General features: G+C 61.7%; 1 protein-coding gene across 2 annotated transcripts in view; it reads left to right on the top strand.

Moving 5' to 3' along the window:
• The window catches only part of Mllt1 (MLLT1 super elongation complex subunit), a 51,143-nt gene extending 30,149 nt beyond the window's left edge, over window positions 1-20,994 (top strand). Inside the window, exons 4-12 of one of the 2 annotated variants that reach the window (XM_070008521.1) lie at window positions 5,855-5,998; window positions 8,376-8,501; window positions 11,794-12,345; window positions 15,666-15,753; window positions 16,954-17,062; window positions 18,410-18,509; window positions 18,632-18,703; window positions 18,868-18,939; window positions 20,275-20,994. In XM_070008521.1, the coding sequence (XP_069864622.1) occupies window positions 5,855-5,998; window positions 8,376-8,501; window positions 11,794-12,345; window positions 15,666-15,753; window positions 16,954-17,062; window positions 18,410-18,509; window positions 18,632-18,703; window positions 18,868-18,939; window positions 20,275-20,403 (1,392 nt within the window). In that variant the 3' untranslated portion in view covers window positions 20,404-20,994. The remainder of the gene's footprint in view (window positions 1-5,854; window positions 5,999-8,375; window positions 8,502-11,793; window positions 12,346-15,665; window positions 15,754-16,953; window positions 17,063-18,409; window positions 18,510-18,631; window positions 18,704-18,867; window positions 18,940-20,274) is intronic. The other variant, XM_070008522.1, reaches the window with a different exon arrangement.
• Window positions 20,995-21,628: the final 634 nt, after the last annotated feature.

The following is a 21,628-nucleotide window of genomic DNA, read 5'->3' as shown; positions in this document are numbered from 1 at the left end:
GGCTTGGTGGCTGGTTCTCCTGGTGCCCCTGACCGACATGTGGGAATTGCACAGGGAAGGGATGGCACTGTGGTAGGGATTTGGGGTCAGCCTCTATAGCCCGCTACCTGGGGGCCCTGGGCCCAGGAAGATAGGTTATGCTGTGTTGAGCTCTGCAGACTCTGGTGTCACCCTGGCTCTTGTGGGGAGGGTGGCAGCATGGGTTGGGGATATGGGCCACCTGGCCAGGCTGTGCGGGGCTGGAGGTGGCACATGGGACATCCACAAGGGATTCAGAGAGGAAAAGCCAAACACCAAGCCTTCTCCTCCTCGTGGAGGTGTGAATTGTTCTCCAGCACGATACATCCCACTCCCTGCATTGCAGCTCACACAGGGACAAAGAGAGGAACCTGGGACCCCCCGACCAGTGGCCACCAGCTTGCGCTATGGGGAGCTTAGCAGCTGCGAGCCCTGGCTCTGGACCAAGCCTGCATATTGGGTGTGCTGTGTTGACACTCACCCTTTCCTAGTGCTCCACCCATGCAGCCCTGTGCTGTGGGAAGCTGAGGCACAAGCCCCTGAGGGCTCTGGCTGCATGGAGGAGCATCTGCCCTCTAACCCTTCCGGTGAAGTCCAGGTCTTCCCACAGACAGATAAGAGCCCCGGGGCAGCCCCTGGCCAGGGTGACTTCCCTTGTCTGCTGCTCTGGTGTCGTGGGGACGGTCTGCACCACCCCTGGCCCTGGCAGACCCTCGCACAGCTGCACTGTCACTACTGTCCTGTCCACTTGCCTTCCTCCTCCCTGAGGCTCAGAAAGATGCGGTTCTGTGCGCAGAGTCATGCAGAGTCAGTGGCAGAGCTACTTCGTCACCCAGGAGATCTCTGCTGTCAAATCACAGCTTTCCTCCCATTCTTTCAAGTTTCTCTTCTGATTACAACATGCTGGATATGGGTTGCAGGACTTGATCCTCCCCAGCCCTCTGCCTGGAGCCTCCGACTGCCTCCTGCTACGTGGCTTGCCCACAGCTTGTGGGCTGGGCCCAGTCATTTGGCTCAGCTATGGTCTCCCCAAACATCTGTTTCTTGCTGCTGGCTGATACGCAGCAAAGCCCCTGGCAATATCCAGGCATGTCACCCACAATCTGGGTTGCAGGGCTGCAGGTCTGCTGGGCTTTTCTGTGTCCAGCTTTCTTCCCATGCTCTCCTATTGAGCAGCCCTTGTTCCTGAGCCACTGGGCCCTGCAGGTGCAGGGGGCTTTGGACACAGACTTAATGTGTTTGGCCTTTATTTATTCCATGTGGCTTTGGCACATTAATGGCCAAAGGCCATTAAACCTCAGCTTCCTGTGCTGGCGCCTGCTGTGAGCAGTGACTCTGTGTTTGTGTGGCTGGTATGGGGCACTCTTCAAGCCTGTGACACAGTGGGAAGCCAGGCACTTGCCAAGGCCCACAGGGACCCTGGAGAAGGGGCGGAGGCCCATGTTTACCACGCGCCCAGCACCAGGACAGAAGTAGGCTTATAGGACAAGGCACAGATGGTGCTGTGTTAGATTCAGAGCTCTGAGGGGGGCTGGGACAGAGCCAAGCACCTGTACTCAGTGTTTTGTTTTTTAATATAGGAAACTTAAAAATATGCTCAGAAGTAGGGCTAGGGGTGTGGCTCAAATGGTAAAGGGCCAGCTGTGAGCAAGCAAACCAAGCACGTGTGAGGGCCTGAGTTCAAGCCTGGATACTGCACCCCCAAGTGAAAATATAAATACATACGCACAGAAGTAGAGAGAATGGCAGAGCGAACCAGCAGCTCCCTCTGCATTCAGCTCGGCCACTCCTGGCTTGCCGGGACCCTGTCATGGCTCACCAGCACAGTGCGGACACAGTGCTGGACATCTTAGCTTCTACTTCACCTACCTTGCCTCGTACTTTGTAACTATTTCCATGTGTGTGTCTGCTCCGGGAAACCTCCTTAAGGACCCTACACACCTTAAGGACGCCTACAAACCAGTTACCAACTTAGCTTTTCTTCCTAGCATACAGGCTAAGACTTTAGTTTCTCCTAACATTTTATTTTTATATCTTTTTTTTTTTTTTGGTGAGGGGGAGGATAAAATCCAGGACATTACACTTACTAGGCAAGCGCCTTGCCACTGAGCTACCATCCCAACCCCCTATTTTCATTTACCTGTTTTTTTTCTTCTTTTGTTATAGTCTTGCTCTGAAGCCCAGACTGGCCTCAAATTCACTGTCCTCCTGCCACAGCCTCTGGCCTGCTGGGATTACAGGAGTGTGTTACCACACTGTGCTTGGTTTTTAATTTTTCATATTTTGGGCTCTGGGGATGGGCCCAGGTCCTGGCATTTGCAGAGCATTACAGCTCCTGAAGGCACCCCTTTCCCCACCCTTACAGCCCGACATTTTGTTTTGTTTTTGTTGGTCATGGCACTTGAACTTGGGGCTTGGGTATTGCTGTCCCTGAGCTCTTTTGCTCAAGGCTAGTGCTCTACCACTTTGAGTTACAGCTCCACTTCCAGTTTTCTGGTTAATTGGAGAACTTAACCTGCCCAGGCTGGCTTTGGACTGTATCCTCAGATCTCAGCCTCGTGAGTAGTTAGGATTCACAGGTGTGAGCCACCAGTTCCCAGCTTGTTTTCATATAGTTTTTTTTTGTTTTTGCTTTGCCAATCCTGGGACTTGAACTCAGGGCCTGGGCACTGTCCCTGAGCTACTTTTGCTCAGGCACTCTACCACTTGAGCCACTGCATCACTTCTGGCTTTTTCTGTGTATATGGTACCGACCGAAGAATCAAACCCAGGGCTTCATGCATGCAAGGCAAGCACTCTACCACTGAGCCACATTCCCAGCCCTTTGTATTGTTTTAGTAATTACTTTTAATTAGGACCATTTGGTGCTCTTGATTGCTGTGTTTCTCACGCCATGTCCTCTTTTCCTCCTCCCCACACCCCCTCCTCCATGGGGCCTCTTTAGGAGGAGCAGTGTCACTTGTCCTGTCTGGATGATGCTGATGATAACTTCGGCCACCATCACATTAGGGCTGGGAGAGCCCCAGGCCTGTCACAGGACATCCTTGCATCTCTGTGTGGGTGGGGCAGCGGTGGCCAGGAGACCATCTGGATTAAAGACATCCCACTCCCCTTTTGCACCAGTTTGGACTCCTGGGGCCCAGGGGGGATCCTCGGCAGCAAGGACTTGCCAGGTGGCCTACCCGCAGGCTCTGAGCTCTGCCCTGAGGGCCTGGCCACAGGCTGTACTGGAATACTGTCACCAGTCTGGCCAGTTCCCCAGCGTCTGCGGGATGCTGGCATGTGCCCAGGCCAGGGGCTGGCCCCCAGGAAGCACCTCTGATTATCAGTGAGTCAGGAAGCTGCTTCCCTCAGTCACCCCAGTTGTGGGTGGTGCTGGGTGTCAGGGCCTGGCCTCCACCTCCCTGCTGGCTCCTGTGCTGCCACAGCCCAGTATTCCATGAGGAATGTGGCTGACTCGGGGTGTGGTGGCACAGGCCCATCGTACCAGCTACCCTGGAGGAGACCCTGCCCGAGAAACTAAGCAAAAGGCTGGATGCCCGGTGCTGGGGGAGAGCTGCCTGGCAAGCCAGAGGCCTGAGTGCAAGTCCAGTACTTCCAAGGACAAAAAGAATGTCACCAGGTCTCCTCACTGTCCTTGCCCTCCCCGATGGGCTTGTGTGCCTCCAGGGGGGCCTGAAAGGGTTCAGGATCCCGAGACACTGCGCTAGGGCCTGCCCCACCCATGTCCTCCTCTTGGTGTTTGGCGTGGGAATACCAGGACACCTATGTGTGGGACCCTACGTGCCCACTGTGATCCTGCCCAGGGCAGGCCCAAAGTTTTTACCTGACCTGGCCCTGGGAAACATCCACCCGCCTTCCTGTCCCTCCTTGGTCATGGCCGTGGCCAGAGGATGTTTGGGGATGAGAGGGTGAGGGTCCTTCACCAGATAGAGGTGCAGCCCAGGGCCAAGTTGGCCAGGCCAAGGTACTTACAGTCTAGTGTGGTGCCCATAATCCCCTTTAATTCTATTTCCTGTAGTTAACTACACTAGTTCACCACTAATGATCCTTAATCCCTTAATAAGTCAGTGTTTCCTTTTGTTTCTTTCTTTTTTTGTGGGGGGGGGGGGTGGGGAGGCCAGTCCTGGGGCCTGAACTCTGGGCCTGGGCGCTGTCCCTCAGCTCTTCAGCTCAAGGCTAGCGCTCTACCACTTGAGCCACAGCGCCACTTCCGGCTTTTTTCTTTTTGCTTATGTGGTGCTGAGGAATTGAACCCAGGGCCTCTGGCATGCAAGGCAAGCACTCTACCACTGAGCCACCTTCCCAGCCCTCCTTTTGTTTCTTTCTGTTTGAGTCAGGATGTCAGATGTGGTCTTAGAGCCCTTTTCATCCGCAGGTTCCCCTCCTTCCCCTCCTTCCCTTCCTCTCCCTTCCCTCCCCTCCTCACTTTCCTTCCCCTTTATGGTTAGTTTGTTGGAAGAACCCAGGTCTCCTACCCTGCAGTTTGGGGCCACCTGGATGATGCTCCCTCTGTTGCCCGGGGACCCCCAGTGCCCTCCGGAGCTGCATTTTGCTGTGTCTGGAGCGTGCACAGGGTGGTGTGTCTGTGGTGCTGGCAAGTGACCAGTCAGACTCAGCAGTCCCCCAAGGGACAACTTCCTCCTGCTCCAGGCTTCTCTGGCTTACATCCACCTGCACCGCCCTTCCTTCCTGGCCTGCCAGGTCACAGAGGCCCATGCCAAGCCCTTTTGCCCCTCTCAGTGCCAGCTCCCCCTTCTCCACCCTTCTCTTCCAGTCCTGGCCACGAGGGGGCCTTGGGGCTCCTGACAAGGACACTGCCCTTACCTCCTCCTGCTGTGCTCCGTGCTGGCCTGTCCCAGCCCTTTATAGCCTGACCAACTCCAGCCCCAGGGACACTGCCTCCAGGGACTCCTCCTAGCCCTGCAGGGTTGGGGCTTCCTCCTCTCCTTGCCTCCCACTGAACTTGTGTCTACAAGCCTACCAGTCCTGAATTCCTCCACAGTGTTTTTCTCTCTGGGCTTATAGCCTCTGAACAGACTGGGATGTAGTTTGCACACTTATTCACCCTTTCTAGTGAGCACATCCAGTGGGTGTGCACACTCACACTGAGCTGCCATCATCAGTTTTAACTCCCAGTGCATAGGCCATCACCCCAGAAGGAAAGCTGGTCCCCAGCCTCAGTCACTTCCTGTGCCCCCCTCCCAGCATCCGTCTGTGCTGGACCATCCGTGTGAAGACTCCTGCTGTGTCTGGCCCCTTCCCTTCCCTATGTTCTCACACCCATCACACAGGTTCTGCACACATGCACACACGTACATGCATTTGTGTGTGCGTGTGTGTGTGTGTGCGCGCGCGCACGCGTGTGTGTGTAGTGGTGGTTTGGGTTTTCACTCCTCTCCTCCCTGGGGGCTCTTTACTTGTCCCACAAGTGCCTGGTCCTGCTCTGTGCCAATGACTGGAATGGTCGTGTGGCCTGTGGGTAGCGCCAGCACAGAAACCTGCCACAAGCTCTCGCCACCTGGGTGTGGGCCCCCTCTGAGGGGTCAGGTGTTTGTGAGCCTCGACTTCCCCTTTGCCCGTGCCATGAGGGCTGACAAGGAGGCGGGCAGGCTCCGCACATTGTGGCAGGGTGACTGGTGAGCATCTGGGCGTTGTGACAAATGACACCTTCTAGGTGCACCTGCTTTTGCCCTTCTGCTGCAGGTAGTAAGTTCATTTATTCTGAATGACAGAACAGCCGAGGATCTGGAGACAGGTGGCGGCAGGGGCAGGAGCGCCACGGCCCAGCCTCCACCCACCCCCAACGCGGATTTCCTTGTTGTCTTTGCTCAAGGAGGAGCCCAGGAAGGTTTGCTTCACCTACGACCTGTTCCTGAACCTGGAGGGCAACCCCCCTGTGAACCACCTGCGCTGTGAGAAGCTCACCTTCAACAACCCCACCACCGAGTTCCGCTACAAGCTCCTGATGGCCGGCGGGGTGAGTGTGGCGCTGGCTGGCCGGGAGCCGGGCACTGTGTACCCTGCCGCTCCTGCACGTGGCAGGGAGGATGGGCCCTGTGTTCTGTCCACACGGCCAGGCCTGGGCAGCCCTTCACTGTCATGGCAGGGCTCCCCCGAGCTGCCTGCTACTCCTGTCCTGCCTGGTCGCTGCCAGTGCGCTGGCACGTTGTGGTGCCCACTGTGCCAGGAGAGTTGGGCGTGGGTCACGTGTGAAGTGTGAAGTGTACAGTCTGGGGGCGCTGAGGTGGAGGGCGTGTGACTGTGGGGGAGGTGCACGCTGCCGGGGCAGGCCTAGGGTGTCCGGGACACTCAGGGCACAGCCCCTTCTCTTCATTGTGCACAGTGATCTTTGAGCAGTCTTGTAGCAGTTTCTGTATAAAGTGATGTTCAGAGCAGAGAGTTGAGGGTATGGAGCCTCGTCCTGCGTGCATGTGCCCGTCCTGCGTGCTCACGCTTGCAGTGGGGATCACTGTGTGGTGGTGCCGGGCTTGGCCTGAACCTGGGAATGCCACACTGGCTCTGTGTTGCCCTGGAGCAGGATGGGGGGCCTCCGAGAGGCCTCCCCTCTTTCTGCTCTACGCCCTCTTTTTGTGGCCCTGTGTTATCCTCTCTGTCTCTGCAGGTGTTTGTGGTTGCTCCCAAGGGCTCCATAGTCAACAGTTCTTTGGGATGCAGGAGGTATCTTCAGGTCTTCCCAGTTCTTCTGGCTCTCGTGGGTGGCATCTTCTATGCCCTAGAGATAAGGCTGTGAGAGCATCACCTAATCCATGACCTGCGAGTGAGTGGGAAGAAGGAAAGGAGGGGCCAGGCTGGCCAGGAATGCCCCCCCCCCCGCCTCCAGAAAGCCCACCGGATAGCTTTAGCAGCCTCCTGGTTGTGGCTCTCCCAGGTGACTCCTAGGACCAAGTAACTGTGTCCCTGTGCTGGCATCCTGGGGGACAGCCTCTGCGCCCGCCTCACCTGTGTTTTGCTAGAGCTGGGAGAACTGGAGGCGGGCACTGAGCTCTGGGCCCCTCAGAGTTGCCATCTCTTGGTTTGCTGAGGTCTCTTGGAATTCTGGAACACACCATCCTTAGGAGCCGCCAGAGTGGGATTCCCTGCTGCCCTCACCCACAGCTATCTGCTGGGGGCGGGGCGCCCCTTTCTACCAGACATAGGCAGGCTGCCCCTGCTGCCCCCTCTCCCAGGAAGAGGATGCCCTCCCTGGAAGGCTCAGGCTGGCTAATGAGTTTGAAGGGGGAAGGTGAGTCAAAGCAGGAACTGCAGCAACAGGCCCGCGTGCCCCAGCCCCAGCCCCAGCCTCTGGGAGCCAGCCCGGCCTTGGGCTGGGCTTGCATCCCTCTCCATAAAGCCGAGTGTGCGTGGCGTCATCAGCCCTGAGGCACAGAGGCTCTCAGGAACCGTCTTCAGGAACTGGCAATAGCAAGGCACTTGGGCAGTGCCATGCCTCAGTGTTGTGTGGTCAAACAGGCCCCAGTGAGCAGGTCACAGCTCGGACAGCCCCGTGTCCCATGACTCGTGACATCAGTGCTGTCAGATGAAAGCTTTGGCTTGGTGGGGAATCCCAGGTGCTCGAGGTGATGTGTGGCCTGCTTCTGCTGAGTTCAGTCCTCTTCTGGGGAGCTGCAGTGCCTGTGCTCTGTCTCACGCCGCCTGAAGCCCTCTGTGCGCTGCAAGCTGGTGAACCGCAGTGTTGTGGAGAGCTGGCCCTGGCCTTGTCCCCGCACAGCAGGTGTTTCCTAGAAGACCCTGGCCCTTGCCATCTGCAGCCTTCTTTCTCTTCTCCCACCGTGGCTGTCCCTCCCCAGCAGGGCTCCTCCCGCTTCGTCCTGGCCTCTGTTCTGGCCTCAGCCTTGCTGCGAGTGCTCCACTCCAGTTGGCTTCAGCTGTCCGCAAGTGGCACGTGGGACCCGCCGGCGTGGCCCTCTGTGCCCTCTCAGCCGCTCCGTCTGCTGCATGGCCACCTGCCACCCTGGCTGGCTGGCTTCTGCCTTCCCCAGCTGTGCCTCCGGCGCGCTCAGCCTGGGTGCTCAGTGCAGGCCTTGGCACAGCTGCCTTCTCGTGCCACTCTGCACGCTCCTCTGTGGGTCTTCCTGGCCGCCTTCCCATCTGCTGGCCAGCAGCCATCCTGGGCCCAGCCATCCTGGGACCCTGGGTTTCTTCACTCTCGACCACTGAACTGGCTTCGGTCCAGCACTTGGCACGCAGTCCGTGGAGAAATACCTGCAATTTCTTTGGGGAATGGGGCTCTAGCTCTCTTTCTTTCCCTTCCCCCAGGAAGCCAGTTCCATGGCCTTTCTTGGCAGCCCCCCCCCCTTGCTCGTTGATAACGTCTGTCTCTTCTTTATCACTAGGTGATGGTAATGCCCGAAGGAGCAGAAACGGTGTCCAGGCCCAGCCCCGACTACCCCATGTTACCCACAATTCCACTCTCTGCCTTCTCTGACCCCAAGAAGACCAAACCGTCCCACGGCTCCAAGGTTAGTGAGCTGGAAGGCCAGTCACGAGGGGGCGCTGGGCCCAGCTGCCGCATCCCGGGCCAGCACCCGCCTCTGCCGACTAGGTCTTGTACAGCTGGCCCTCGCCCTCCCGCATCTGCTCCCTGAGCACACTGCTCGTCTCGCTGCCACTGTCGCTTCCTTAGCATCGCAGGATAGGGCACAGCACCCTGGGCTCTTCACCCCCTTCCTCTTGAGACCAGGGGCCCTCTGGGACCTCCCTCTCGTCCCTACTGCTGAGCCCACTCAGTCTCGGGACTGCTCATGGTGGGCCATTGCTGCCCATTGCATTCTCATCACCCACGTGGCCCACTGTCTGGGGCTCCAGAGCCAGACCCAGGCTGCTCCTGCCTCCGCTGTTCCTCGTGGTCAGGACAGGGTGCAGGGCAGAGCTGCACGGCTGAGGAAGACCTGCTTTAGCATCTTTATGGCCCTCCTGAGGCCTCTTGCTGACGGTTGGTGGTGAGACATTAGAGAGCCTGTGATGGCGTCGCAGCATCCTGTCCCACGGCAGGCCTTGCACGGGGGCTCGCCCACATCTCTGCACTCTTCTTCTCTGGCCTGTGGGGTACTGTTGGTCTGAATACCCCACAAAGGACAGGTAGAGTGGTCAGGCCAGCTCCCGGTCTTGCCCAGGAGCAATGTTGGTGGTGCAGCCCCATCACCAGGTCAGTCCTTCTGGCTCTTTCCATATGGAGGAAGTCTCCCCGTGCCAGGCCTGGTGATTAGAGGAAAGGCCAGGCCTCATTAGGGCTCTTAGGGGACTTCCTCCCAGCCGCCACTGCTCTTTGCGAAAGAAGTGTTTCTACTTTTTGTTTGTTTTTGTTGTTCTTGTTCTTGGGGCTTGAACTAAGGGCCTAGGTACTGTCCCTGAGCTCTTTTGCTCAAGGCTAGTGCTCTACCACTTTGAGCCACAGCTCCACTTGGGGTTTTCTGGTGGTTCATTGGAAATGAGTTTCACAGACTTTCCTGCCTGGGCTGGCTTTAAATGTGATCTTCAGATCTCAGCGTCCTGAGTAGCTAGGATGACAGGTATGAACCAGCAGCACCCTACTGTGCTTGTGCTTCTTATGTGTGAGTGCCAGGAAGGTCCCCTCAAGCCTCGTGGGTACCTGGGACACCTGGCAGCTGGAGGGCTGTGTCTTCAGGTTGTTTCTCTTGCTGTACCTCAGATCTGCAGTTCCAGGAGATGTCTGCTCAGGAGGGTTGCAGGTCCCTTGGACCTGCCTTCTGCCTCTCAGTGAGGCCCCAGCAGCATGGAGTCATGTCCAGATGCCTCTCTGTAGACAGCCTTGCCACAGAGTCAGGTCTGTGCGCGGTCAGTGTCACCATGCCGTCTGTGGGCCTGAGCCCAGGCACCGCGTCACAGCCTCTTGCTTGAGTGCTGGCTGTTTGCTGGCCAGGCCCTGGGAGCCAAGTGACCAGCCACATGCAGGGGTAAAGGGGTCCCCTGAGGCCTCGGCATGAGAACCCACAGGCCGGGTACCGTAGGTCTACAGCTACCGTGACTGTAGATGCCGTAGCATCTACAATATGATGGTGTGCCTGCTTGCCAGGTACAGGGAAGGGCTACGCTGGAACCACCTGTCAGCCTGTGCTGACACAGCACTTCAGACACACCTGCTTGCTCCAGCTGCAGGGGCTCCGTGTCACCAGTCAGGTGTCAGGCAGGAGAAAACCTCTGTTCTTAACTGCCTCATGCCATGGGCGACCTTGAGAACATGATGGTGTTCTTTCCGGATCAGTGGATTGCAGAGAGGCCCCCTGCCCCCCATTGGGCAGGGTGACCCCCAAAGGGCAGCATTTGGGAGACCCTAGGGACTCATTCTCTATCTGTGCAGCCTGGCAGGCCTGTCTACTGCTCAAAGGGCCAAAATGGCCTGTGGCTTCCTGACCCCCTCTCAGCTTGCTAGAGAGTGGATCCCTTCTGCGTGCCAGCACCAGGGGGACCCACTGCCCGGACACGACAGCCACTGGGCACAGGGCCTGCCCTTCTTGGGGTACTGGCCTGACCTTTGACACCAGTGTGGGTGGTGTGTTTGGGAGAAGACAGCAACTGGGCAGGCCTGAGAGCAGGCGGCCGGCGGTCCCTCTGGTGCTCGGTGCTTACCTGGTCAGCTTGTCCTCTGTGCGCCTGCCTCCTTCCTCCATGGTGCTGTCCGCTGGCCCCTGGGAGCCCACGCCCAGGCACGAGGGGTGCTCCTGGGTCTGGCTGCTGTAGTCTCGCCCAAAGAACTCTTGTCTGGTGAGCTTGGGGCCTGTGAGCACCTGGCCAATGGGTGCATTTTCCAAGTGAGGGCTGATGTCCGGCAGTTTGCAGCAGAACCACCCTTGGGTATGTGCAGTGACTGTGGGGTGTTGCTATGAGAGACGGATGCCAGTCTGAAAGGAGCCTGGTGGGGTACCAGACAGTGCCAAGGCAGACAGTATAGGTAGAGGAGCGCAGACTCTGGGCCATGCTGGCTGCACAGGCCTCAGAGTCCTTGACTGAGCTCCCTGGGCTCCAGAGCTCCCCCTCCCCATATCCAGAGGACACGGGTGCTGACAGCTGGAGCCCCCTGCCTGGGAGACCGTCCCCAGATCAGGACAGGGCTGCTCGCCATCTGTACTCCTCCTCTGTCAGGCCTGGCTGACCCTCACCCTTGGCCTCTGCATTTCCCAGGCAGACACACGTGTAAGAGCCGCCAGGGCCACATCAGCACCCCCAGCCGGGGAGCTGTTGGCTCTGTGTGATAGCTCAGACCGCAGTAGCTGCTTGCTCGCTCGCCCGCTCGCTTGATGGAGCACATCTGGATGAGACAAACAGCTCTTCTGGGCTGTGCCTGGAGGCAGGGCCAGGGCAAGGCTGTGCAGCTGGGATGGGGAGGCCTGCAGGTCAGCAGGGTCCAGAGAGGAAGTCAGGCAGAGCGCACTGAGGACTGGAGCCGGAGACAAGTGGAGAAGGGCACGGGGTGTGCCAGGCCCCCAGCCGAGGCAGCGGCGTGCATTGCTGGGGCTCCCTCGCGGCCCTGGCTCCCGCTCTGCCTGGCTCCGTGTGGCTTGTGAGCGCCTCCAGGCAGTCACCTCAGCCCTGCCACAGCCCTTGGACCTGCCGCCACTAGTTCAGAGGGACAGCTGCCTGCCTTGTCTGCTTTATGAAGATTGTCTTTAGCCGACTCAATCAGATGGATCACACTTTACGGGGCCGGGGGTGGCAGAGCCAGGCGGTCCTGAGCTGGTGGCCGCGAGCTGGTGGCTGACTGGCTCTTCACCCTCCCTGCCCTTGGCCCTGCAGGACGCCAACAAGGAAAGCGGCAAGGCCTCCAAGCCGCACAAGGTGGCCAAGGAGCACCGTGAGAGGCCCCGCAAGGACTCGGAGAGCAAGAGCTCCTCCAAGGAGCTCGATCGCGAGCAGGCCAAGAGCTCCAAGGACGCCGCCCGCAAGCTGGGCGAGGGCCGGCTGCCCAAGGAGGAGAAGGCTGCGCCGCCCAAGGCCGCGTTCAAGGAGCCCAAGATGGCCCTGAAGGAGACCAAGCTGGAGAGCATGTCCCCCAAGGGGGCGCCCCAGCCCGCCGCCCTGCCCAAGGCCTCCAGCAAGCGGCCAGCCACCGCGGACTCACCGAAGCCCAGCGCCAAAAAGCAGAAGAAGAGCAGCTCAAAGGGCTCTCGGAGTGCCCCCAGCACCTCGCCTCGGGCTGCGTCCTCCTCCTTCCCAGACAAGAAGCCAGCCAAGGACAAGAGCAGCCGGGGGGAGAAGGTGAAGGCAGAAAGTGAGCCCCGGGAGCCCAGGAAGGCGCTGGAGGCAGAGGAGTCCAACTCTGAGGATGAGGCCTCCTTCAAGTCAGAGGTGAGTGCACCCCACTGCCTGGGATCCAGGAGGGGGGAGGCTGCAGGGCGATGGAGAGAGGGCCTTTCCCTTCTTTTTTTTTTTTTGTCAGTCGTGGGTCCTGAACTCAGGGCCTGGGCGCTGTCCCTCAGCTCTTCACTTCAAGGAGAGCGCTCTACCACTTGAGCCATAGTGCCACTTCGGTCTTTTCCCTTCTTTTTTTTTCCAGTCATGGGGCTTGAACTCTGGGCTTGGGTGCTATCCCTACGCTCTTCAGCTCAAGGCGAATGAATGCTCTACCGCTTGAGCCACAGCGCCACTTCCGGTTTTCTAGTGGTTTATTGGAGATAAGAGTCTCACAGACTTTCCTGCCCAGGCTGGCTTTGAACCGTGATCCTCAGATCTCAGCCTCCTCAGTAGCTAGGATTACAGGTGTGAGGCACTGGCGCCTGGCTTCGGTCTTTTCCCTTCTAAGTTGAGCTCTTGAAGCCTGGCCGGGTGAAATGCAGGAGGAGGGGCTGGAGCCCAAGGCCAGAGATTTGACCTAGTGTTCTCTGGTGCCCATTTGTCATGTTGTCCAATGCTGTACACCTTGCTGAGCCTCAGTTTCCCCTCTGTGTGGTGAAAAGAAGTTCTTCCTCCTTTGAGCGTGTAGGGTGCAAACTCAGAGCCTGGGCACTGTCCCTGAGCTCTTTCACTCTACCACTTGAGCCCCAGCTCCACTTGTGGCTTTTTGCTGATTAGTTGTAGATAAAATTTCACTTTCCTGCTTGGTGTCCTCAGATCTCAGCCTCCTGATTAGCATTACAGACGTGAGCCACCAGCGCCTGGCTAAGTCCTTCCTGCTGGGCAGGCAGCTGTGTGTCAGTAGTGCGCCTTCCTTGGCCCGCACGTGGCCCCATGAAGCCACCTCTGCTAACTGGGTGTTCCCAAGCAGATGCACCCTGCTGTCACTGGGCACCTGCTGGTGGTGACAGGTGCGCACCCCCCCCCCCCCCCCCAGGGAGCTGGTGAGAGAACATCCTACCAACCATGCCTGGTGCGGCCAGGCATCTCTGAAGATGCCCACAAGACAGACAGAGATGACTGACCCGTGACCCATCGCTGGGCCTCCTCTGAGGCCCCGGCGGGGACAGAGCTCCTCTGCCAGCTGCTTCTCACAGAGCCGTGGTGAACGTCAGGGCGAATGGCCCTTCGGCAGAGCCGCACCTGGGGGTTCCCCAGGCGGAACAAGGTGCTCTCTGTCCACAGTTCGCCTCCCCTCTAACTGCGCCGCGGGGAGGCCCCCAGCCCACTGTGGGGTATGACCCCACTCCACAGGCACCTGGGTCTGGCAGGGGCCGGGGGGCAGCTCCTCACACCCCATGCTGTGGAGACTCACCTGTCAGTATCGTTCCCGTGTCCTGGGCCTCCTCATGGCCCTGGAGGTTCTGTAGGCATCTCCTTGGCACAGCGTCTGCTGGCCGCAGCTCTGGACAGGTGTGACTGCCCAGGCCAGGGAGAGGCGCTGGCAGTTCCCAGGGATGTGGCCGGGACATGGCACACGGGCAGCTGTGCCCAGTTCCTACGCCGCCATCAGGGAACACCTGGGACGTATAGGGGTGGATGTCCTGGTCCCGAGGCTGGAGGAGCCCCAGCAAGTGGGTATGTGCTTGCTTCCTGGCTGATAAGCACCCCACGTATTTATTCCCCATGTACTGGGCAGCTTCTGATGAAGAATGGGAGCTCTGAGCCTCCAGCAGCAGCCAGGCTGGGCTCAGGCCTCCCCAACGATGGCCTTTGGCTGCAGACGTCCCTGAAGGGCCCCCGCTGTGTGGCTGCTCTCTGGGCCCTCCAGCCTGGCCTGCACCAGTGTGGCTCAGCCCTGTGCACCTCCCCCTCCCCCCCACCCCCAGTCCTCCAAGAGCTGCTTTGGAGTCTCCTTGGCCTTAGGGTTTCTACGTCAGCTGGTCCTGTCCCCCGGCCACAGGATGGTGAGCATGCCTCTAGACCTTTCCAGCTGACACCCATTCTAGATTCCTGTCTCCCCTGCCGCTAGCTCTGCACAGAAGTGCAGCATGACTGAGGGCTTGTCCTCATTCACCACATACAGCACACACGGGGGCCGGGGGGGGGAGCCTCATGGCTTCGTGCATTCCCTGCACCCTGGGGTGTCCTAAGCCAGGCAAGAAGCAGGCCGTGCTGATCCTCACACTGCCCTGTCTTGTTGGGAGTGTGGCTAAGAATGGTACACTGGCTCAGAGAAGCCAGGTGGTTTCCTGGATACGTGGGGAAACTGAGGCTTAAAGGTGACAGGTGCCCTTATCTGGGTAGCTAGACCAGTTGGTGAGGAAGCTGAGCCATCTTTATTCACCGCCTGTTCTGACCTCCCCTAAAAAAGACGGGGGGGGGGGCGGGCAGGGTGTGCAAAGTCTCCACGGCTGAGTGCCTCTGGCTCACGCCTGCCACCTTAGCTACTCAGGATGCTGAGATCTGAAGATCACAGTTGGAAGCCAGCCCGGGCAATTCATGAGACTCTTAACTCCAGTTGACTACCACAAAGCAGAAAATGGTGCTGTGGGTCAAGTGGTAGAGCATTAGCCTTGAGCACACTAGCTCAGGTCATGAGTTCAAGCCCCAACAAATAACAGAAGCCCCTGGCCACGTAGTGTCACTGGACACCCCGCCTTAGGCGGGGGTCTGCCTGGCCTTGCCTGAGGACAGGCTGGGCAGTCTGAGGAGTTCTTACCAGAGCCTTAAGTTCCTCTGCTCTGCAGACTCAAACTGGACCTTTCAGGAGTCTGTGTGGACCCGCCTGCCCCTCTTCTGCCATCTACACCTACATCTACTACAATGGTGGCAGAAACCCAGATTTGGGGCAGGTGCCCCCCTGTGGTCAGCCCTGGCACTGCACAAGCCTAGGTGGAGATGAGCCCTTCTTTGCAGCCCACACCTCCTCTCCCATCGTGCGCTTGTTTTGTCTTGTACTGCCCCCTGGTGGCCGAGTCAGAGCAAAGGGTCCCAGAAAGAGGCCACACAGGTCAGCACAGTGCTCACCCACTCCTGGAAAGTCAGGTGGGATCTGAGGCTTTTGCCCCAGGCTAGTGTGGGGGACTGAATGAGAAACAACCTGTGGGCCAGCCTTCCTGCTGGGCTTGCTTCCCTGGCCAGCCCCGGGCCAGCCCCTGCTCCTGCGCCCCGGCTGGGCGGTCAGGAAGCTCAGTGCGCTTGAGTACACACCTGCCACCTGCTGGGGTCAGCGTCCTCCCTGCCCACGCACCCGTGTGCCCTGCTCCTCTCCTGGCCTGAAAGATGACCCTTCCTTCCTCTTCCTTTCTTGCCTGCCCTGCCACGGGGAGAAGTCTGCCCAGTCGAGCCCGTCCAACTCCAGCTCCAGCTCAGACTCCAGCTCTGACTCGGATTTCGAGCCATCTCAGAACCACAGCCAAGGTGTGTAAGGAGGGGCCCGGCCGCCCTGCTGGGCTGGGGACAGCCCTGGAGGCTGCCCGGCCAGTGCGGCGGGACGCAGCTCGCCCTGAGTCCACGGGCTACTGTGTGGTCCAAGAGCCTGAGCACAGGTGGCTGCCGGCATGGGGGGGTCATGCTCAAAGCCAGACAGACTTTCAGCCAAGGCACCAGTGTGGCAGCCCTGCTGGGGCCTGTGCTGCCAGAATGCCCCCACCCCCGGCCCCGGCCCCGGCCCCGGCCCCGCACCTCCCTCAGGGCCGGGCTGTGAGCAGCCGCTGCTTGGCTCCTGTCCGAGGTTCCTGTGCTCTGTGGGCTGGGCCCAGAATGTTCTGTTCTGCTACCTGAGTGGCTGGGCACTTGGCTAGCGTAAAAGCCAGGCCACCGCACCTGCTTAGCGGCCCTGTCCTGCAGGCCACCCAGGGGGCTTTTTGGAGACGGGGCATAGGTCCAGCCTGGCTGTGCCAGCCGGCCCTGGGCGGGAGCCTGGGGGCTGGGCAGCTTGCTGGACACGGGCTCGAGGGCAGCGGGAGCCCAGAGCAGCCCGCAGCCGCCCCTCCCCCACGCAGGAATCTTCTGGGGGGCCACAGTGGCAGGCATGCGGAGGTCTGGCCGGGGGGAGGGGTCCTCAAAGCCCACTCTCAGCCTTGTGGGCTGGTGAGGGAGGGAGGCCACTGAAGCGGCGTCATGTGACCAAGGTAATTGAGGGCTTTGTGTCCCTTTGTTGCCTTGGCAACGGGAATATAAACCAAGATGCCGTCTGTAGGGGACTAGAACCGGGTGCCTCCGGAGAAAGGGGCGGACGGGAGGCTGGGAGCAGCAGACGAGGCTATCGAGGGGCCGGGCGGGCAGGGCGGGGGGACCCGAGGTCCCCACCAGGAGCCGCGAGCCCCCACTCTGGCTTCGGCACCCTCCCTGGCAAGCGCTGGGGTGGCCTGAGCTCTGGAGCCTCCGCTCAGCGATCCTTCGGCTTCCAAGATGGAGGGGCCCTGTGCACTCCCTGCAGGTCAGGGGCCCACAGCCTGCCAGGAGGGCCAGGAAGGTAGGGAGGGAAAGAGCCAGAGGGGAAGGGGAGGCTGAGGGCGCGGGTGGGTTGGTGCGTTGGTGGGGGTGTGGCAGTGTGAGGACACCCCAGGGGTGCTGGCCCTGGAGGCCTGAGCCCCCCCCCCCCCCCGTCTTCCCCAGGGCCCCTGCGCTCCATGGTGGAGGACCTGCAGTCTGAGGAGTCGGACGAGGACGACTCTTCATCTGGAGAGGAGGCCGCCGTCAAGGCCAACCCAGGCCGCGACTCCAGGTGACTGCAGGGCTGGAAGAGGGCCGGGCTGCGAGGGGTCAGGTCCCCGGCCGGGACACCTGCACCCGCCGGGCATCGGCCACTGACTGACTGGCCCTGAGGGGGCTGCCCTTCCCTCCCTGGGTCTGTCTAGTGGCCATGCCTGCCACCTCGAGGGGAGAAGGTGGAAACCCGCGGGGGGTGGGGGGACGCATTGCACTTAGCCCGGGCAGAGGGGACAATGCCCAACAGAACTGTGGTGGGCTCCGCAGCCTCCCAGTGTGGGGAGCAGCGGCCGGACGTCCCTTGGCGCACACACGGGCCGGGCCAGGTGAGCCCTGGCGGGAGGCCGGCCAACCTGTGGAGCGGGTCACAGGGTGCTTCACGGGTGCCAGAGCCAGCTGTGCGCTTACCCACGGAAAGCACAGACCCAACCTGTGCCGTGCCACGTGCCGGCCTCCTCTGGTCTTGAGAAGGGGCGGGCGCAGCCATAGGAGGACCGCCGTGCCGCAGGACGGGCAGGGGTGACGTTGAGGGTGGCTTTTGCTTGTGAGCAGAGATGAGAGGCCAACAGACGCCCGTGCGGGGCCCATGCGGGCCCGTAGGAGCTGCCTGCTGATGGCGGCACGTGGGGGCACAGCTGGGTTGGGGGAGCGCACGGCCCCGTGCAGTAGTGACGCGTGCCAGCCACCATTCGTTTGCCTCGGGGCTGTGCAGCTGCTGGCTGTTGGGACTCGAGCCTCACGTCTGCATCCCTGACAGCAAAGACCCCCGGGCAGAGCCTGCCGGGGCGTGTGGGACCCCGAGACAGTGCGTGGCTTCCTCTCGCGCCCTCGCTGTGCGGGGGGATCTGGAGAGCTGGGAGAAGCCGCTCCTGCCCCCCTCCCCCTCACCCCGCCAGGGACCGTCCACCACTGCCGGCTCACCCCCGTCCTTCCCACCACGCCACGCGCACCCTTCCATGGGGCGGTCCCTGTGGCAGCGCCGGCGTGGCCGAGCCGCCTTGCAGGCTGTGCAGGGTCGCAGGGCAGTGGCAGCGCAGCCCAGCGCAGCCCGGGAAGTGTGAGGACGGTGCGGTTCTCCACAGGCAGCCCCAGCCTCCACGCAGCTAAAGCAGCAAAGCCGCGTTCACTCCCATGTGGGTCGGCTGGCGACTCTCCACACCTGAGTGCTGGGGGCCGCAGGGCCTGCTGAGTGGGCTGTCCGGGGAGCACCAGCCTGGCCACGGCAGCCCCAGCCCAGCTCGCGACCCCCATGCCCAGTGCTCCTGGAAGGGCCCAGCTTAGCGCATGGGGCCCATGGGCTCTGCCTTGGGGTCACAGAGCCTGACCCCCCCCTCCCCCTCCCCCCGGCCTGTCTGGGGTACAGGCTGAGCTTCAGCGACAGCGAGAGCGACAACAGTGCTGACTCCTGCCTGCCCGGCCGCGAGCCCCCTCCCCCGCAGAAGCCACCCCCGCCCAGCAGCAAGGTGAGCGGGAGGCCGGGGCAAGGGTGGCGGCACAGGGAGGCTCGGGCCGCCTTGGAGAGGGCTTGGGGGTTGGGTGCCGGAGAGGCACGGGCCAGAGCTCAGAGCCCCCTGGGGCCCCACAGGCACCAGGCCGGAGGAGCCCTGAGCCGTGCAGCAAGCCAGAGAAGATCCTGAAGAAGGGCACCTATGACAAGGTACAGCAGGCGGTGGCTGGGGGGCGGCACAGCCATGAGGGGCCCCTCGGTCCCTAGAGGTGGCTGTTTTCAACAGGGGTGCCTGTCCTTTGCTGGCATGGCCGCATGAGGGTTGGAGGTGGGCTTGGCCTGGGGGCAGCCCTGGTGACCCTCTGCGCCCCCAGGCCTACACAGATGAGTTGGTGGAGCTGCACCGGAGGCTGATGGCACTGCGGGAGCGCAACGTGCTGCAGCAGGTACGGGGCAGGGGGTGGGGGGGAGGAGCATGCTACAGCAGGTATGGGGGGTGGGGGAGCATGCTGCAGTGGGTAGGGGGGAGGGGCGGAAGGAGCGTGCTGCAGCGGGTATGGGGGGCAGGGGAGAGGCGGGAGGAGCGTGCTGCAGTGGGTACGGGGGGACATGTTGCAGCAGGTACAGGGGGTGGGGGGAGCGTGCTGCAGCGGGTAAGGGGGGAGGGGGAGGGGTGGGAGGAGCATGCTGCAGCAGGTACAGGGAGGCAGGGGAGCATGCAGTGGGTATGGAGGGACGGATGGGAGGAGCGTGCTGCAGCAGGCATGGGGGCAGGGGTGGGAGGAGTGTGCTGCAGTGGGTATGGGGGGCAGGGGTGGGAGGAGCGTGCTGCAGGAGGTATGGGGGGCAGGGGTGGGAGGAGCGTGCTGCAGCGAATATGGGGGGCAGGGGTGGGAGGAGCGTGCTGCAGCAGGCATGGGGGGCAGGGGTGGGGGAGCGTGCTGCAGCAGGCATGGGGGGCAGGGGTGGGAGGAGCGTGCTGCAGCAGGTATGGGGGCAGGGGTGGGAGGAGCGTGCTGCAGCAGGTATGGGGGCAGGGGTGGGAGGAGCGTGCTGCAGCAGGCATGGGGGGCAGGGGTGGGAGGAGCGTGCTGCAGCAGGCATGGGGGGCAGGGGTGGGAGGAGTGTGCTGCAGCAGGCATGGGGGGCAGGGGTGGGAGGAGTGTGCTGCAGCAGGCATGGGGGGCAGGGGTGGGGGAGCGTGCTGCAGCAGGCATGGGGGGCAGGGGTGGGGGAGCGTGCTGCAGCAGGTATGGGGGGCAGGGGTGGGAGGAGCGTGCTGCAGCAGGTATGGGGGCAGGGGTGGGAGGAGCGTGCTGCAGCAGGCATGGGGGGCAGGGGTGGGAGGAGCGTGCTGCAGCAGGCATGGGGGGCAGGGGTGGGAGGAGTGTGCTGCAGCAGGCATGGGGGGCAGGGGTGGGAGGAGTGTGCTGCAGCAGGCATGGGGGGCAGGGGTGGGAGGAGCGTGCTGCAGCGGGTATGGGGGGCAGGGGTGGGAGGAGCGTGCTGCAGCAGGCATGGGGGGCAGGGGTGGGAGGAGCGTGCTGCAGCGGGTATGGGGGGCAGGGGTGGGAGGAGCGTGCTGCAGCAGGCATGGGGGGCAGGGGGAGGGGCAGGGGGAGCATGCTGCAGCAGGTACAGGGAGGCGGGGGCATGCTGCAGTGGGTACTGAGGGGCCCAGGTGGGACGGGGCAGGATGGACACTCTTGGTGGTGGCCCAGTTGAGGCCTGGCCTGGAGACCCCATGACTGACCCCCTCTGGCCTCCTGTCCACCTTGCAGATCGTGAACCTGATTGAGGAGACTGGGCACTTCAATGTCACCAACACCACCTTTGACTTCGACCTCTTCTCCCTGGACGAGACGACCGTGCGCAAGCTGCAGAGCTACCTGGAGGCCGTGGCCACATGACCCTGGGCCGGGTGCCAGGCCCTGCCGCCCGGGTCCCGAGAGGCCGCGTTCAGGCCCCACCTGCCTTCCTCTCCACTCACCTGCCTGCAGCACTGCCTTAGAGACCGCCGCCGCCGCCCTTGGCCCTCACGGCCAGCTGCACTTTCTGGGGTGGCTCCCTTCCGACTGGCCCCCCACCCACCAGGAGACCAGGGGCCCCAGGGCCAGGCAGCCCGGGCCTGGGCCGTGGCTCGGCTGTGCGCACCATCGCCCGGACCCCCCTAAAAGGCGGTTTGTGTTGAAGGCAGCGTTGGGCCTGGTTCTGGGGAGGGGAACTCGCCCCGCCTTGGGCCCAGCCCCCCAGGCTCTCCCCTCTCCCATGCCAGGCTGTGTGGTGCCATGTCACTGCCTGGGCCTCCCTCAGCAACCAGGGCATCCCGCCACCCCGAACGGTTCGCCTGAGCCCCTCGGCTGCCCGCCCACCTGCCAGGGGACTCCGGGGGCTTCGTCTGTGTGGCCCGGCCAGCCCCTCCCTCCGTGCCAGCCACGGTGCGCGCCGGGCCTCCCGCTGTACAGTTCTGTGTAGATTATTATATGTGTGTGCCCGGGTCACGAGCGGTTCCCTGTGCGTTTCTGTGGCCGGTGCACGTGGGGGTGGGGGGCGTGGGCTTGTAGGTTAACGTGTCTGAGTCTGTGTGCGAGGCGCCCGCCAGGGCCGCAGGAGCTGCCCCGGCGGCGCCCTCCCCCTCAGCATCCTCTTCCTCCCCTTTTGTTGATCAAGTCTTCAAACTCGGAGAAAAAAAAAATGAGCTTTTGCCAAATAAGATGGGATCGTCTGTGTCCGAGGCGGCGGGAGGCCGCCGAGCACCGCGTGCCCACGTGGCGGGGCCCTGCCACAGCCACGGGCCCCCACAGCCTCCCCCCTGGCCTGGGCCTCCACCTCCACTGCTGCGGTCCTCACTGGCCTCCCAGAGACTTAGCTCCCATTCGCCCCGACTGTCCAGGGCCAAGCCCCCCACCTTCCAGGGCACCGAGCCCTTATGCCGTTAGCACCCTGGGGTGTCCCGGGGCCCCAACTTCAAGGCTCCTCAGCCCCTCCTGACTTCAGAGTCGTCTCAAGCATTCACGCTCTGTCCACGGTGTTCGCAAGAGGACCGGGGACCCAAGGGGACCCCACGCTGCTCCGGGACAGATTGCTCTCCACGATGAGTGTAGGTAAGGAGGCCCCGCCCTGCCCTGCTGCCCA

The sequence above is a fragment of the Dipodomys merriami genome, unplaced genomic scaffold, assembly GCF_024711535.1.
Source record: "Dipodomys merriami isolate MVZ:Mamm:240054 unplaced genomic scaffold, mDipMer1.0.p SCAF_70, whole genome shotgun sequence".
Lineage (NCBI taxonomy): Eukaryota > Metazoa > Chordata > Mammalia > Rodentia > Heteromyidae > Dipodomys > Dipodomys merriami.
Note: the sequence above shows the minus strand (reverse complement) of the source record. Positions and strands in the feature narration are given on the sequence as shown.